At 45.9% G+C, this 15,624-nt stretch overlaps 1 protein-coding gene across 1 annotated transcript in view; it reads left to right on the top strand.

Moving 5' to 3' along the window:
* FBXO10 (F-box protein 10) overlaps positions 1-15,624 on the top strand; it is a 649,798-nt gene that overhangs the window by 513,095 nt on the left and 121,079 nt on the right. The window contains exon 9 of the mRNA XM_078676241.1: positions 7,806-8,116. Within this exon, the coding sequence (XP_078532367.1) occupies positions 7,806-8,116 (311 nt within the window). The remainder of the gene's footprint in view (positions 1-7,805; positions 8,117-15,624) is intronic.

Below are 15,624 nucleotides of genomic sequence, written 5' to 3'. Positions count from 1 at the left end.
ATAAGGAGGTTTAACCCGGCCCTGGTCCTGCTACAAGAAACACATCTGGCAGGCTCGGCAGTACAAGCACTGGACAGGAAAGGCTACCGTATGATTGCCCACTCGGAATTCACTAGGGAGTCCCGTGGTACAGGGATACTGATGCACCGGTCCTCCAGGTACATACTTCAATCCACGAAGATAGACACACAGGGGCGATTTGCGGCGGCGCTTGGACAGTGGGAAGGGAGACCGCTTAATGTGGTCTCGGTATATATCCCGCCGGCTTTGCATGCGACTGTACTCCCAGAACTGGGGACGTTTTTGTTAGGACTCCCAGAGGGGGATCTCATAGTGGGAGGAGATTTTAACGCGACGGTACACGCTACCTTAGACAGATTCCCGATACGACCTCAGGCTCCCGGACCGTCCCGACTGACTGACTTCCTAGAAGCGCTGGGCTTGACAGACCTATGGAGAAGCTTTCATCCAACAGCCCAACAATACACCTATCTTTCAGCGGTTCATGCTAGCCTCTCCAGGATCGATTATTTTCTGGCGTTGGGCCATGGACTCTTCACTATAGACGAGGTACGGATTGAGCCGAGAGGAATCTCGGACCATTCCCCATTGACGCTGACTCTCTCCAACCCGGAGCGATCCCAACAGCGCATTTACCCGATCTACCCGGGATATCTTAAGGTACCCCAGGTGACCAAGGCACTTAAAAGAGCGACCAAATGCTACCTCGCGGAGAACGAGGGTTCGGTGTCGTCCCCTTCAGTCCTATGGGAGGCCTATAAAACGGTTCTCAGGGGACATGCCATTTCCACCATAACAAGGCATAAGCGCACCCAGAAACAAGACCTACTGAACGTGGAAGACGAACTCGCTAAGGCCAACGAGGAGCACATGGCTGACCCGACCGGGGATACGCTGCATGCGCTCCAGTTATGTCAGCAACGTCATACCGATCTTCTACGCCGCAGAGAGGGAGTCAATTTGACGGCAACGGCGAATAGGGTATACGAGATAGGGGATAAGGCCAGCAAACTTCTGGCGTGGCTGGAAAAGAAACGGGAGGGGCAAAGGTCGATCCTACGACTAAAAGACTTGCAGGGGGTGGTGCAAACTCGCCCTGCTCTGATAGTCGACCTACTGGCTGATCATTATCAAACAGTGTATACCCCTGAAATAGAAGCTACGCAGGAAATGGCGGAGACAGCTCTTCTGGGAGTGCCCACTCCCACACTGTCGCAAGACAAGGTGGAAGAACTTGAAGCTGACTTGACGACTGAAGAGTTGCAGTCGGCTATCGCAGCGTTGCACCCAGGAAAGGCCCTAGGCCCCAATGGAATACCGATTGAGTGGTACAAGACCATGTCGGAGACGCTGGCTGCACCCCTGCTTAATATGTTTGTGGAATGTCTGGGAAAGGGGCAGCTACCACCTGACCAACGCATGGCAACTATTGTGGCGATCCCGAAGCCTGGCAAGCCACTGGAGGATTGCGGATCCTACCGGCCGATTTCCTTACTCAATGCTGAGAGTAAAATCTTAGCGAAACTATTAGCCAATAGACTGCTGCCCCACCTTGCCCAACTAATTCACCCAGACCAGTCGGGGTTCATGCCTCATAGAAGTACGGCGATGAATCTCAGACGTCTGCATGGAGTAATGGCTAGAGCCCCGTTGTTGAGGGAACCCGCAGCAATCCTCTCATTGGACGCTAAAATGGCGTTTGACTTGGTGGAATGGCAGTACCTCTTTGCGGTCCTACGGCATATGGGATTTGGCCCGAAATTTATCGCATGGATTGGGTTATTATACAACACTCCTGTGGCGCGAGTAACAGCAAATGGCCACGTCTCGAGAGATGTTCTGGTGGCAAGGGGCACAAGACAAGGCTGTCCGCTATCACCACTGTTGTTCGCTTTAGTGCTGGAGCCATTAGCCACGGTCATTAGAACCACCAGGCTCCTACGAGGAATAGCCTGGGAGGGTGATTGGGAGGACAGAGTGTCGTTATACGCCGACGATATGTTAATATACCTAACCGACCCGGCGGAGGGGATTCCTGTGTTGTTGGCACTGTGTGAGCGACACGGTGCAGCCTCAGGATATAAAATTAACTGGACGAAATCGGTACTCTACATGCTGCATGGGAATCCGCCGCAATTGAGTGAGGATTGTCCTCTGATACTGGAGACCATCTCCTTCAGATATTTGGGAATCCAAATCACGCGAGAGCCCGGGACCTTTAAGGACATGAACCTGAAGCCGCTGTTAGATAGACTGAAGGCGGATGTCAGGCACTGGAAGACCCTTCCGCTGACGCTGTTGGGACGGGCGGCGCTTTTTAAGATGGTGGCGCTGCCCCGTTTCCTCTACGTATTGGAAAATACACCGGAAATGGTCCCACCTTCCTTTTTTAGACAGATATCAGGACAGTTGTCGGGCCTCTTATGGGGGAACCGACCGGCTAGGGTCGCACAGGCGAAGTTAGTTAGAGACTGGTACAGTGGAGGAATTGCGCTCCCGAACTTAGAGTTATACTACTGGGCGGCTCACCTCAAGGTGATTAACCAGTGGATGCATGCTTCTCAAAACGACCCGGCGTATCTAGCAGACCGGCGACAGCTGGGCACTACTACCCTTTTAGCCCCGCTTTACAATAAGGGACTAACTGCGAAATTGGTTGGCCCGACTAAACACACTGTTACTCTATGGCACAAAGCTCAAAGACGACTGCACTGGGAGGGTGTGATCACACGGCTTACACCCCTGTGGGACTCCAAAGCCCTGGGGAATCTGCGTAACAGCAAAGGCTTTACCCAATGGGATAACATCGGGATCTCCACGGTGGGTGACATGTGGACGAGGGATGGGGTAATTCCGTTCGAAACCCTGAGAGAGCAGTATGAGCTGAGCGTTACTGAAACATACCGATACATACAGATACGACACGCATTAATGGCTGCAATCCCACCAGGAACACAGGTCCCAGAGTCAGCTCCCTTAGAAGACCGACTCCTTACAGATTACATGGAGGCCAGCGCCACCTCCCTCACGTACCGCAAGCTGGTAAACCATCTGCCTGACCCATTACAAACACTGAGACACAAATGGGAGGATGAGCTTGGGGAATTGGATGAGGCGAATTGGAATGCTGCACTGGCGTCGCCCAGAGAAGCTGGGATCTCGGCGAGATTCCGACTAGTACAATTTAAAATACTGCACCGGGTATATTACACACGCACTACCCTACATAAAATTCAGAGGGCGGACCACCCTTACTGTTTGAGAGGTTGCGGGGAAGAAGGCACACTGTTTCATACCCTGTGGTCCTGTCCTGACATGGTAGAGTACTGGAGGCGAGTGATGCGCACTGTCGCCCAAACCCTGAGACTCCCCATTACTCCTGACCCTAGAGTTTGTCTGCTGAATGTCTGGGGCCCGAACAACCTGACTCCACAGGGGCGACGTTGGGTAATTATTGGGATGATGTTAGCGAAGAGGGACATAGCGCAGAAATGGGGGGCTCCGGAAACACCTACTTTGGCGCAATGGTGCAGAAATATGGACATGCTCATGGTGATGGAACGTGCGGTGTATCAACGCAGAGCCAACCCACGTAAATGGAACAAACTATGGTTGCCATGGAACACATATAGGGGGGAACTTTGTGATCCGCTACCTGAGGAGGAGGATATAGATAGCTCAGATGAGGAGGAAGAAGTAGAGTAGGTATGGAAGGCGGGAGGGGATCGCACATGGGATAGAAGAGTCCTGTGACTTCAATGTGCACATGATGTGAGCGGAACTCATGCATACTGTGGGATACTGAGACTTCCTTAATATGCTGCTACACTGGGATGTAATAATTCGTGTTTTTTAATGCTAATAAGTCACCAATCTATGACCATACAGTTGGATGTTAAGTTAAAAAAAAGAAAAAAAAAAGACATGTTGCACTGATGGTCGGATGTGGCTGAATGTTGATGCGACACCGACAATGCTATGATGATACACAATAATTTTTCTTGACGCAACAATAAAAACATTTTTAAAAAAAACAGTGTCAAATGTGGCACTGAGATCAAGAAGGATAATTGTCGCAGTGCCCCCTTGGTCTAAAATCTTTCTTGCTTCCTCTGTCACTGCAAGAAGGGCAGTCTCAGTACCAAGCTGCGGACGAAACCCAGTCTGGGAGGGGTGAAGTAGATTATTAGCTTCCAGAAAGGCTACAAGTGTAGTATTTATGTGTCTCTCTAGAATCCTACTCACCCAGGGCAGAAGGGAGATGAGACGGTAGTTAGCCAGATTGGCCTGATCAAGCTTAGGTTTTTAAAGAAGGGCCTTAACCATCGCGCATTTCAGGCCAATGGCACTTCACCTGTATAGATAGAGGGGTTCACCAGGTCAAGATTCGCAGAACAAATAGTATCTGCGACCAAAGTAAGGGCCTGGGGGGGGCAGGGTCTTTGGGGGAGCCCGATTTTATGTTCGCCATAATTAAGTCTAGCGAGGCAAGAACCAGGAGGGGAAATTGTTAGTAGGATTAGGTTTCCTACAATCGGTTCAGGGGGGAAAGTCAAAAGGTTAGTGGACTGAGAACGCGGAAAAGCCAGATAAATGTTCGGAATTTTCTGTTGAAAGAACTCTGCCAAATTATTACAGTGTGTAAGAGCATCATCTAGCATAGGAGACTTCTGAGGCAATTTGAATAGGCTCTTAGCAATTTTAAAAATGTATTTGGGAGAGTTCGCAGCTGACTTAATTTTCTGTTCGTAAAAAGCAGCATGGGTAACTTTAATTTCATATTTGTAGAATCTACTAGATTCCCTATATTCCATTTTGCTAAGCTCTGAAGAATTCGACCTCCATCTCCTTTCAAGCCTTCTGCAGCGTTGTTTGAGTTCCCTCAATTTAGGAGTGAACCAAGGCGCATTTTTCAGCCTGTTAGTTATGTGGGAGGATTTCTTAGGAAGTACTATATCCAAGGAGCCTTGGATCCAAGAGTTAAATTTCTCAGTAGCGTTGGCCAGATTAAGATTTAGGTCACTGGAAGGTCTAGTGGTTTCCAGAGCCAAGTTCCACTGATCAACAGGAAGCCTTGATCAGTTCCGCTCTCGGACCGAAACTATATTGGGGGGACATACGGGTCCTGGAATTTAAAAGGACAAAGGGATCAGGAAGTGATCCGTCCAGGGAAGAGGCACAGCGAGTCCTGCCGTAAGTTCGCTATAGTTGCTAAAGATTGGATCCAATAGATGTGAGTGAGTGGGTGTGAGTGGGTTTCAACACTTTCTCCGTAAGCTGGAGTGCTGAAAGATTCTCAATCAGTTATTTAGCCAGATTGTCAAAGGAATCGACTACGTGTACGTTAAGGTCACAAAGCACAGTGAAGTTGGCTGGTCCCTGGCCTAAATCGGCAACTGCAATGGGGAGTGCTTCAAGGAATTGTCTAGGGCTGCCTGGGGGGCGGTAAACTAGGAGGCCGGAGAAGGTGCTGGTATGAGAGACCTCTAAGAAGAAAGCCAAGCTTTCACAATCTAGTAAGGGGTTTGCGATAATGCGACAGTTAAAAATATTTAAAAAAATAATGGCTATGCCCCCTCCTCTACCGGTCTTACGACCGGTCCGACTTATGGAATAGTCGGGAGGAAGTGTTTGCGCAAGGATGGGCTCAGACTCATTGTGTAGACACGTCTCTGTCAAAAAGAGGGCGTCTGCTTTTAAGTCTTCCAATAACAATGCAAGTTCCATGGAGTGTTTAGTGAAAGATCTACAGTTAAGGGAAAACATCTTTAGAGTGGGTGGGATATCAGAGAAGAGCAGCAATGAAGCACAGCGCAACTCTGTGCAATAAAGTGCTAGTCAAGTTTGAACATGAATTTGGTGGTGGTGAGGCCGTGTCGTAAAGGGCTCACAGTTGGCCAAATATGTAGGTCGCACTCTGGAAAAACCTTACCGCATCAATTTTATCACAAAGCAATGACCGTTTATTTTTTAAGCTCTTGGAGACCCAGCAGTTTGCAAGGTAACTTATTTTTGTGGCTGTAGTACCTTGTTTTATAGTACCATATCACGTCATGAAATACAATTTTTGTGGCACTTTTGTTTCAAGCGAAAATATAGAATACATTTAAAAACATCCGTGTCAAAAAAACTCAAACTACACTGAATTGCTACTTCACGAGAAAAGTGCCACATGCCTTCCAAAATTTTCAGTTTTGTTTAAAACTGCCGTCACTCAAATCAAAAGTTTGAGTAAAAAAAGAAAAGTTGAGTTTACTTTAAAATGAGTAAAGGGAGACTCTCAGAAATGCAGCGATTCCAAGGAAACGTCTCTTGTTTATTTCCCCCTCCCTCATTTGGGGCAAGCTGTAGGATACTCTATAGTGTCTTCTCTTCTTTATTCTCCTCTCCTTTAAGTCCCACATATGGGTTACTCCTCTGTTTCATATATTTCCCTTTGACTCATTCACAGGCTGGCTGCGTCTCTTCTCAGGACCCAGTGGCGCGCTTACAAAGATTACTCGTCCATCTCTCATAAATCCATGGAAGACCATTGCATTAGTGAAAAATCAGATTACAATGTATAGGGTTTCTTTATTTGGAGCGGCCTATAATCTCTCTAAATATACGTCACTCTAATCATATGCATACGGTTCCTTACTCTAAGCGTTCTCAGAGATAACCAAAGTGCTGTTGTAATAACAGTAACATGTTTCATATAGGGGTTGCTGCTGCAGGCTTGTCATTTCATAGCACTGCAGATAAACAATTTGTAGCACTTATTGATTTAAGAATTTAGAAAAACAGGTATTGACGGTGCTCGAACGTGTGACTATTGCACACATCAGTACAGTCACTGAGCTTTCCTATCGGGTTTGTGAAGGCGTAAGAAGGTTATTTCCTTATTTTATTTTTCACATGGGGATTTAGAGGGGTTTTCTCCATCAAATTCACCCTTACCAAGTGTAGTGTGCATTTGTTTATGTATAAGTTAATTTCAGTTTTTTTATATAAAATATCTTCATTTCAACTTTTGTCCCATCCCTTCTCTCTCTGACTCATCCCAAACCTTTCTGACTACTATGAACTCCCAAACATTCCTCACAAACTGTCCCTTCCTTTTTTAGCCATGTCTCCTAACAGGTGCATACGACCACTACTTACAAAAACAATTTATTACTATTAATGTTAATGTTAATGAAATTTATAAAAGCGCACAAATACCCAAGGGTGTCTTGGCGCTAAGGACTACAATCAGCATGCTCTGCGCCTAGTCCTGGAACAGCCAGGTTGTTACTGTCCCTTTCAAATCCATTGCCATCATTCTATCCTTACTCTACACTCTACAAAACACACAAGAAATCAAGAGCACAGCCCTAACGCAACTAATGCAGAAAGGAAATAAAATAAAATGACTAATCTTTTAACCTCTAATTTTCGGGTTCCAGAGTAGTGTGCTACTTGCCGCAAAGCGCGTCAATGCCTCATCAGGGGTAGCAAGCACTATATAAATACAAATTTACAATTACAATATCGGGCTAGAATTTACAGAGCCTTCTGACTATTACACCAAAGAGGCTCTAGATAACCGCAGGAAGAGGGCTGGGTTTTTGATTGTGCAGGGGGTATAAAAACTTTTACATAATAGAGCGTCCGAAGGGCACTGTTATAAAGTACTACTAAAACTTTGCGTTGTGACAGCTTTTTTATTTAGGATGTCTTGATTAAATACCAGTGATTTATGCAAACTCCATCTGGGATGAAGTACCTCATCTCATTTCATTTGCATTTTTCCTTATTGATAGCGGCTGGACTGTACATCAAGAGTAATGAGGCACTCAACATTGTAGCCAATGCCATCCATGCCAACCAAGACAGTGGCATCGCTGTAGTTCAGAGCTCTCAGCTGATGCGTATTGCCAACAACAGCATCTCCTGCAACAGTTCAAGTGGTGCACTGATTGAGGCAGGATGCAGGGTGGAGCTACGTGGGAACGGCATCTACGACAACAACAGTCATGGAGTGACTTCGAAGGGAGACGGAGTCATCATAGAGAATGATATCATCGGCAACCATGGAAGAGGACTCCATTTACTACTAACCGCAGACATGAAGGTGTGTATGAGACTTTCTTGCAGCTGGGCTGGTCTTTTCCAATGCTTTTCTTTTCTCTGTAGTAAATGTTCATAGTTCTATGTGGTCTCTTACTGTGAGCCACCATTTTTGGGATTCTTTTATTGATCAGACAAAAAAATACATTGAAATACACTTGAATTGAGATGGAGACCTTGGGGACACAGTGTTAAGATAGTTGGTCAACTTGCAATGAAATAGAAACTTTTTATTTACAATATTAAGGTGCACAATTATTGGAAGCTTTGTGAAATGATGGAGTATTTTGCTGATGAAAAGATTTGTGTAGTATAGGCCGACTGGATTGAAGAAATATTAAACATACGTCTCCGTCGGACCAGAAGGGATCCAATCCATGGTTGAATAAGAGCAAATGCGGTCTATTGGGTTCCACTATTATCCTAATATTACAACTTGCCTAGATTACACATGTTTGAAGAAGCATTTTAATCTAGACCTATTATGTACCAAGAAAACATCCCAGAAAACTCAAATATTACTAAGAAGGAACACTATGCTAACGGTTTAAAAAGGACAACATTCCAAACAATAGTGACAAGATGCAGGATATATGACGTTACCACGCGTTCTTTTACCACGCAGACCATTACCACGCATTTTTTACAACGCAGGACCCTTTACCACGAATACCTTTACAACGCAATACACTACAACGCAGGTACTATTACAACGCATACCATTACAACGTAAGTATAGGTAAGTAAATAATATGGTAAAATAATGTAATTATTAATAATATTTTTTTAATTAATAAATTATTATTTTAATATTTAATATTTTAATTATTTATATTAATATTTATGTATTAATTTTTAAATATATATGTTAAAAATACCCCTGTACCCCAAAACCCAAACCCAGCCCTAAAACCTAAAAATACCCCTGAACCCCAAAACCCAAACCCAGCCCTGAACCCTAAAAATACCCCTGTACCCCAAAACCCAAACCCAACCCTGAAACCTAAAAATACCCCTGTACCCCAAAACCCAAACCCAGCCCTGAACCCTAAAAATACCCCTGTACCCCAAAAACTGAAAACTGACCCTGAACCCTAAAAAATACCCCAGTACCCCAAAAACTGAAAACTGACCCTGAACCCTAAAAATACCCCTGTACCCCAAAAACTGAAAACTGACCCTGAACCCTAAAAATACCCCTTTACCTAAAAACTGAAAACTGACCCTGAACCCTAAAAATACCCCTTTACCCAAAACTGAAAACTGACCCTGAACCCTAAAAATACCCCTTTACCCAAAAACTGAAAACTGACCCTGAACCCTAAAAATACCCATTTACCCAAAAACTGAAAACTGACCCTGAACCCTAAAAATACCCATTTACCCAAAAACTGAAAACTGACCCTGAACCCTAAAAATACCCCTTTTCCCAAAACTGAAAACTGACCCTGAACCCTAAAAATACCCCTTGACCCAAAACTGAAAACTGACCCTGAACCCTAAAAATACCCATTTACCCAAAACCCAAACCTAAAATATTTTAAATAAAATTATATACTTACCAATACTTACGTTGTAATGGTATGCGTTGTAAAGGTATCTGCGTTGTAAATACCAGCGTTGTAATGGTATGCGTGGTAAAGGGTCCTGCGTTGTAAAAGTTGCGTGGTAAAGGTAGGTCGTGGTAAAAGTTGCGTGGTAAAGGTTGTATACCCAAGATGCAGCAACTTAAGCACAAGACAAAAATAATCATTATTATTGTTATTCCGTTTTTGTTGACATGATGCCCACCCTAAAAGGAACTGTTAGTAGTATTTAATGCAATAAGCTGCAGATTAGAGTCTCTATTGTGACATAGATATAGAGGCACTCAGCTACAGGAATGCTGTCAAACATTAATGGGGTCACAGATAATCATTGCTCCAACTCTCACCTTCCATGGGGTATTTAATGTGAGGCTGCATCCTGCTCAAACGTCTGTAGCGAAAAAGCCCTAATTCTCATCTCTTGAACATATTACATGGCTCTTACATAGGTGAGAATAATCACAAGAGGAGACTTAGTGTCGCTTGTGCTTCAAAGGTCATTTAATATTTCAGGCAGTCTCTGCAGTGAGTCGTATCCATTGGACTGAAATAAACATGTACTCTATTACAAACAACACTTTGGAAGCAGGAAGGTAAGACAATGTGTAGTGTTTATTTTATACTCATACTTGAAACCACAGCACTTACATTGACAACGGGCTCCTCCTCCTCCGTTACTTCGTACTGTTCAGCCTCCCACCCCAGAACACTCGCCGCCACATGAATAACAACCTCACGCAACATTGCAAGACCAGGACTATATACGCAGCAACACAAGACGAGCACATAACTTTACCACACAAGCCTAGGGCCCAACACAAAGTCAGAGTGAAATAGAATGTCTTTAAGTACTCACAGCAAGGTACGTTGAAACAAAGGCGTAATTAAAAATGCTTTTGCCGTTGCAAGGGAACACTGGGCCTGTAATGTAAGCATGTAAGTTGTACTCCATTCCTCCTGGTTGGGTAGTGTAAGACAACTAGAACCGAGTGAGACCTGCTCTGAGGTGCTATTGCACCTTTGATGATTATGTCCCAATTTTAGATGCGTTTTTGTATTTTTAAAAAATCATCATGAATAGTTTACAGCTTTAATGCCAATTGATGAATATTCCTTGTGTAACTAACTACCTGTATAGTGCTACATGGTAGCTGAAATTCAGGAATAATTTGAGATCAAATTCAGTCTATTTCCAATCACGACATGGCAAAGAAAGGAATAAGAAATATTCAACACGACGTAATAGAGATTCATGAAAACAAACATATACACATGAAAGTATATGTGGACATAAAGTATCTTGAATTACTCTGAAACAGCTTTACCATATCTTTAAGCATCACAGCAAATTAAGGTATGAAAGCATAGGCAGTTTGGTGGGGTTTTGTAAAGTAATCAAGTCCCATAGAGATTTGAACTGGACGATTAAAAGTGTCCCCGGAGCTCATTTTGGGTTTGGCAGGACAAGAGAACTCTTGTAAACACACGGGAATTGCACACTTCCAATTCTGCTGTTCCCCCATTTCATTTAGAAGCAGAGGAACCGCTACATTTCTAGTGTTGGAGCTTCATCTAGGTCTGCCCTTGAAAGCCTGTGACCCAGAATCAAGTTCATAACAGGGCAGTTGCATCAATGTGTTGGATGACCGGCAATATTTAAGGCAGACATTTCAATTCATATTTTTCCTAACCTAGACCACCATGATAGGTCTGGAGGTCCCAGGCTGGACTATTAATCACTGGCTCCTACACAAAGGGAGATATCTTCCTGTGCCTCAGGGCCATTAATATTTTGTTTTGCAGAAACACCAGTTTGGGAGATTGTTTTTTGTGCAAAACAAAAAAAAATGTTCTAAAACTGCTATGACATGGCAACTGTCCAGTTAACCGTTTCGTCAAAAGTGCTTCCAGCCTAGTGGTAGGAGCACTTTCAACAAAACATTCCCCACCATCAGGGTGGGGATCCTTAAATATGGCACCTGATTAGTTTTTATCTCCTCCATTGCCTCCATGGGTGACCACCTAGTTCACCTATTGTCACCTAAATTTGAAAAAAAATTCACGGTGTTTAAGAAATTATTTTGGAAAGTTCGGTATAGGTTCATCAAGAGATGCCAAACATGAAAGCAATGAGAAAGGTGCCGACTAATAGGAACAGTAATATAAACTTGACCATAGCTCACAGTTTCAATTTATAAATTAAGGAGTTAGCAAATGCAAATTGTTAGTTAATGCTGCATCCAGAATTTTAAATCCAAATTTTAGTGGTCCGTGACTTTCACTGCTGCTGACTTATCTGTTCCAAACTTTGTAAAGAATATGTTTGAGCAACTGAAATATGTTTCAACATGTTATTGGGATGGAAAAGCCCTATGCATGTGAATGGATGTGCACCACTGCCCTGTGTGGCACAATGCACTGATGTATGGATCCCTAATGCTGACTCATGGATTGCGGTATTGTTGGACCAGGAGTGGTGCCCAAAGCGCTACCCTCATAGTGGTGGAAGGGCACTGCCTTCACCAGGAGTTAAGCAGTATAAGCGTGGTGGTGGCAGCATACCATGTAGTGATCAGTAGGCGTAAACAGGTCCTTTCTATCCTGTGTTACTGGAATGAGGCATACTGGCTCACTCAATTTTTAAGTTCTTCAGAGTTGAAGTGGTGTATCTGCGCTTGGTGTATGTGTGCCTGGGAAGGGTACAATACAGGGATAATGCAGCCCTGAGCAGTGCATTCCTAGTGAATGCATGTGTTGGATGGGTATATACCTATGAGTGGTATAGTGGAGAAGCGTGGCTCAGTGGTTAGAGGCGGCAGACCCAGAAGCTGAGATCGACCGTGGACCAGGGTTCGATTCCCCGCCTCGGCGGGTCTCGGGCTCAAAAATTCCACGGACTCGACAATTCTCGCTCTGGTGCCTACTCAACTCACGGGGTCACACTCTGCGACTCTGGGCAATAGCTTGCTTAATCTCCACTACGGCCCCTCGCGGCGGGATGCCTGGCTTTCACCTTGTGGATGCCCTGCCGGGGTATCTCACAGGGGAATACCAGGACGGGTTCCCTAAGCAAGCGCCGGGACGCTTACGGGCAGCTGTGCGCTTTACAAGTCCAGCACATTTACATTTACATAGTACCTGAAGGATGTAGAGCTATGCAGTGTGCGCAGGATAAGTGCACATGCTAGGGTCATGTGTATCTGAGAATTCTATAATACAGGAAGGGTAAAGTGTGTGCATGTTAAATGCATATGCTGGATGTATGTGTGCCTATGAGTTTTACAGTACATGAAGGATATACTGATGGGCAGTGCGGGCATGCTAAATGCATATGCTAGATATATGTGTGCCTGTGAGTGCTGCAGTACAGGGATGATACAGAGTGTGTGTATGCTGTATACATGCACAGGGTGTATATGTTCCTGTGACTGGTGCAATACATGGAGGGCCCTGGATTCCATTTTGGGGGACCCAGGCCTGCATGAAGAAACATGGAGTGGAGGTAGAGATATTCCCCAGACCGATTTGTGTATTGCTGCATTTCTGTAAGCTGGGTGAGATACACACTGGCGAGGGATAGATTGACGCTTACCTTATACACTTGAACAGGTGCTCTTTGAATCAGTGAGAGCTCACAAGGAAGGGGATTGTCCATATCTCCGGAAGGAGATGGGACTGATGAGAGAATCCTAAATAGGTGGGCTCTGGCCCTTGGGACATCCTTTTGATGCATATATCACTATAGCTGCCATTAAGTTATGAACTCTAGTCACTCCCATAGCCAGTGTTGTGGGCCCATCAGCTTTGGAGACTCTCCTGCTGTGATAGACTGCTTTTCAAGACAAAGAGGTAGCAGAATATTGGGTACTTTAAAAGAAGCAGAACCCCAACATAAAACTTCAAAGCCTCAGACCCTAAATCACATTAGTTTTCTGAAATGGACTATAAGAAGGGGAGTTTTAGACCTTCAAATATGTACGGAGCCTTTGGGACCAAGACCACTGGGCTGGCCCAAGGACTGCTGGAGGACTCAACCACTCCAAGAGCAAGCATCTTTGAGACCTCCTCTTTGATGCAGGCTCTGACCCTGTCAGTTACTCTGTAAGCCTTGTGCTTTACAGGCAAGCTGTCTCCTATTTCCACATCATGGACGCACCAATCTGTGACACCAGGAATCAGGGAGAACAGATCAGGGAACTGCCCCAGCAATTGGCGGCAGTCATTCTGTTGTTCAGGAGTCAGGGTGGGTGAGAGGTTAACTCCATCCACTGACCCATCTCGCTCTGAGGCTACCAAGAGGTCAGGAAGAGGCTCGGTCTCCTCCTCCATCCCATCATCGGTTGCAAAGAGCATGCCCACTTCGGACCTCTCCAAGTGGGGCTTAAGGCAGTTAACATGTAGGACCCTCAAAGGGTTCCTAGGAGACTGCAAGTTCACCAAGTAGGTGACAGGACTCTTGCGCTCCACAACCTCAAATGGACCTGTCCACTTATCCTGAAGTGCGCAAGGCTCCACACCTTTTGTCCAGGCTCAAGCTCTACCAGAGTGGCGTTCTGGTCGTACCACTGCGTCATCTCTTCCTGGCTGGCTTCCAGATTTGCCTCAGCAAGTTGACTGAATCGCCTGGTCTGGTTTCTGAAGGCCAGCATGTAACTGTATACATTCTGGGGAGGTTTCCTGGGAGATTGCTCCCAGCCTTCCTTAACCAGACTCAGAGGTCCTATGACTGGGTGGCCATACAGAAGCTCAAAGGGGCTGAACCCTAGAGACTTCTGTGGCACCTCACGGTATGCAAAGAGAAGGCATGGTAAGAGGACGTCCCACTTGCCCCTCATGGGTCCTTCCAGGCCCATAATCATGCCTTTTAGGTTTTGGTTGAATCTCTCAACCAACCCATTTCCTTGGGGGTGGTGAACTTGTAGGTTACACCACACTCTTGCCAAAGGGATTTCATATACTTGGATATGAAATTGGTGCCCCTGTCAGACACCACCTCTAGAGGGAATCCCACTCGGGAGAAAATTCCCATCAGTGCTCGTCCCACCACGGGGGGTATCACTGTCCTCAGAGGGATGGCTTCAGGGTACCGGGTGGCATGGTCCACCCAGACCAGGATGAACCTGTTGGCCATGGCTGTCTTGGGGTCCAGAGGCCCAACAATGTCAATTCCCACTCGCTGGAATGGGGTACTGACCACAGGGAAGAGCTGGAGAGGAGCCTTCTGCTTCCTCCCACTCTTCCCACTTGCCTGGCAAGTCTGACATGATCTACAATGAGCATCTGAGCTTCTGTGTATTTGGGGCCAATAAAAGTGGGTGACAAGCCTGTCATAGGTCTTGATTATCCCCAAATGTCCTGCTAAGGGCGCATCGTGAGCCAGCCCCAGTAGGAAGGCTCTGAACTTCTGGGGTACCACCAGCGCACGGGCGGACCCAGGTTCAGCAACCTTAGGCTCTGAATACAGGAGGTCATTCTCCCAGTAAATGAAATGTGTACCGGACTGAACACCATTGGCCTGGTCTGCAGCCTGCTGCCGCATACCCACGAGAGAAGGGCATTTTTTTTGCTCCCTGCAGAATTCCTCCCTGGAGGGGCCTCCTTCCTGCTGCCAATGGGTCAGCTCAGGCAGGTCCCCCAGTTCAGCTATTTGCTCCCCGGTAGGATCCAGGGCATCCCCCTCAAGTTCTGCTTCCTCCTGGGCCGTGGGAACTTCAGGGGCCGGTTTCCCACGCCCCCTGCGCCTTCTCTCTAAGGCCGGTTCCTGGGCCTCTCCTCGGGCTCCAGGATCTCTTGAGCACCCCTACTGGCTGCCATTGACCGGGTGGTCACGCACGCCCAGTCAAGTAAACCCACCATCCTCAGGTGAGTTGCTTTCTCCACCTTTTCCCAAGAAGAGCTCTCCAAGTCATTCCCTAGCAACAGTCTA

Source organism: Lissotriton helveticus, chromosome 2_1 (genome assembly GCF_964261635.1).
Source record: "Lissotriton helveticus chromosome 2_1, aLisHel1.1, whole genome shotgun sequence".
Lineage (NCBI taxonomy): Eukaryota > Metazoa > Chordata > Amphibia > Caudata > Salamandridae > Lissotriton > Lissotriton helveticus.
The sequence above is the reverse complement of the archived record's forward strand: the minus strand, read 5'-3'. Positions and strand labels throughout refer to the sequence as shown.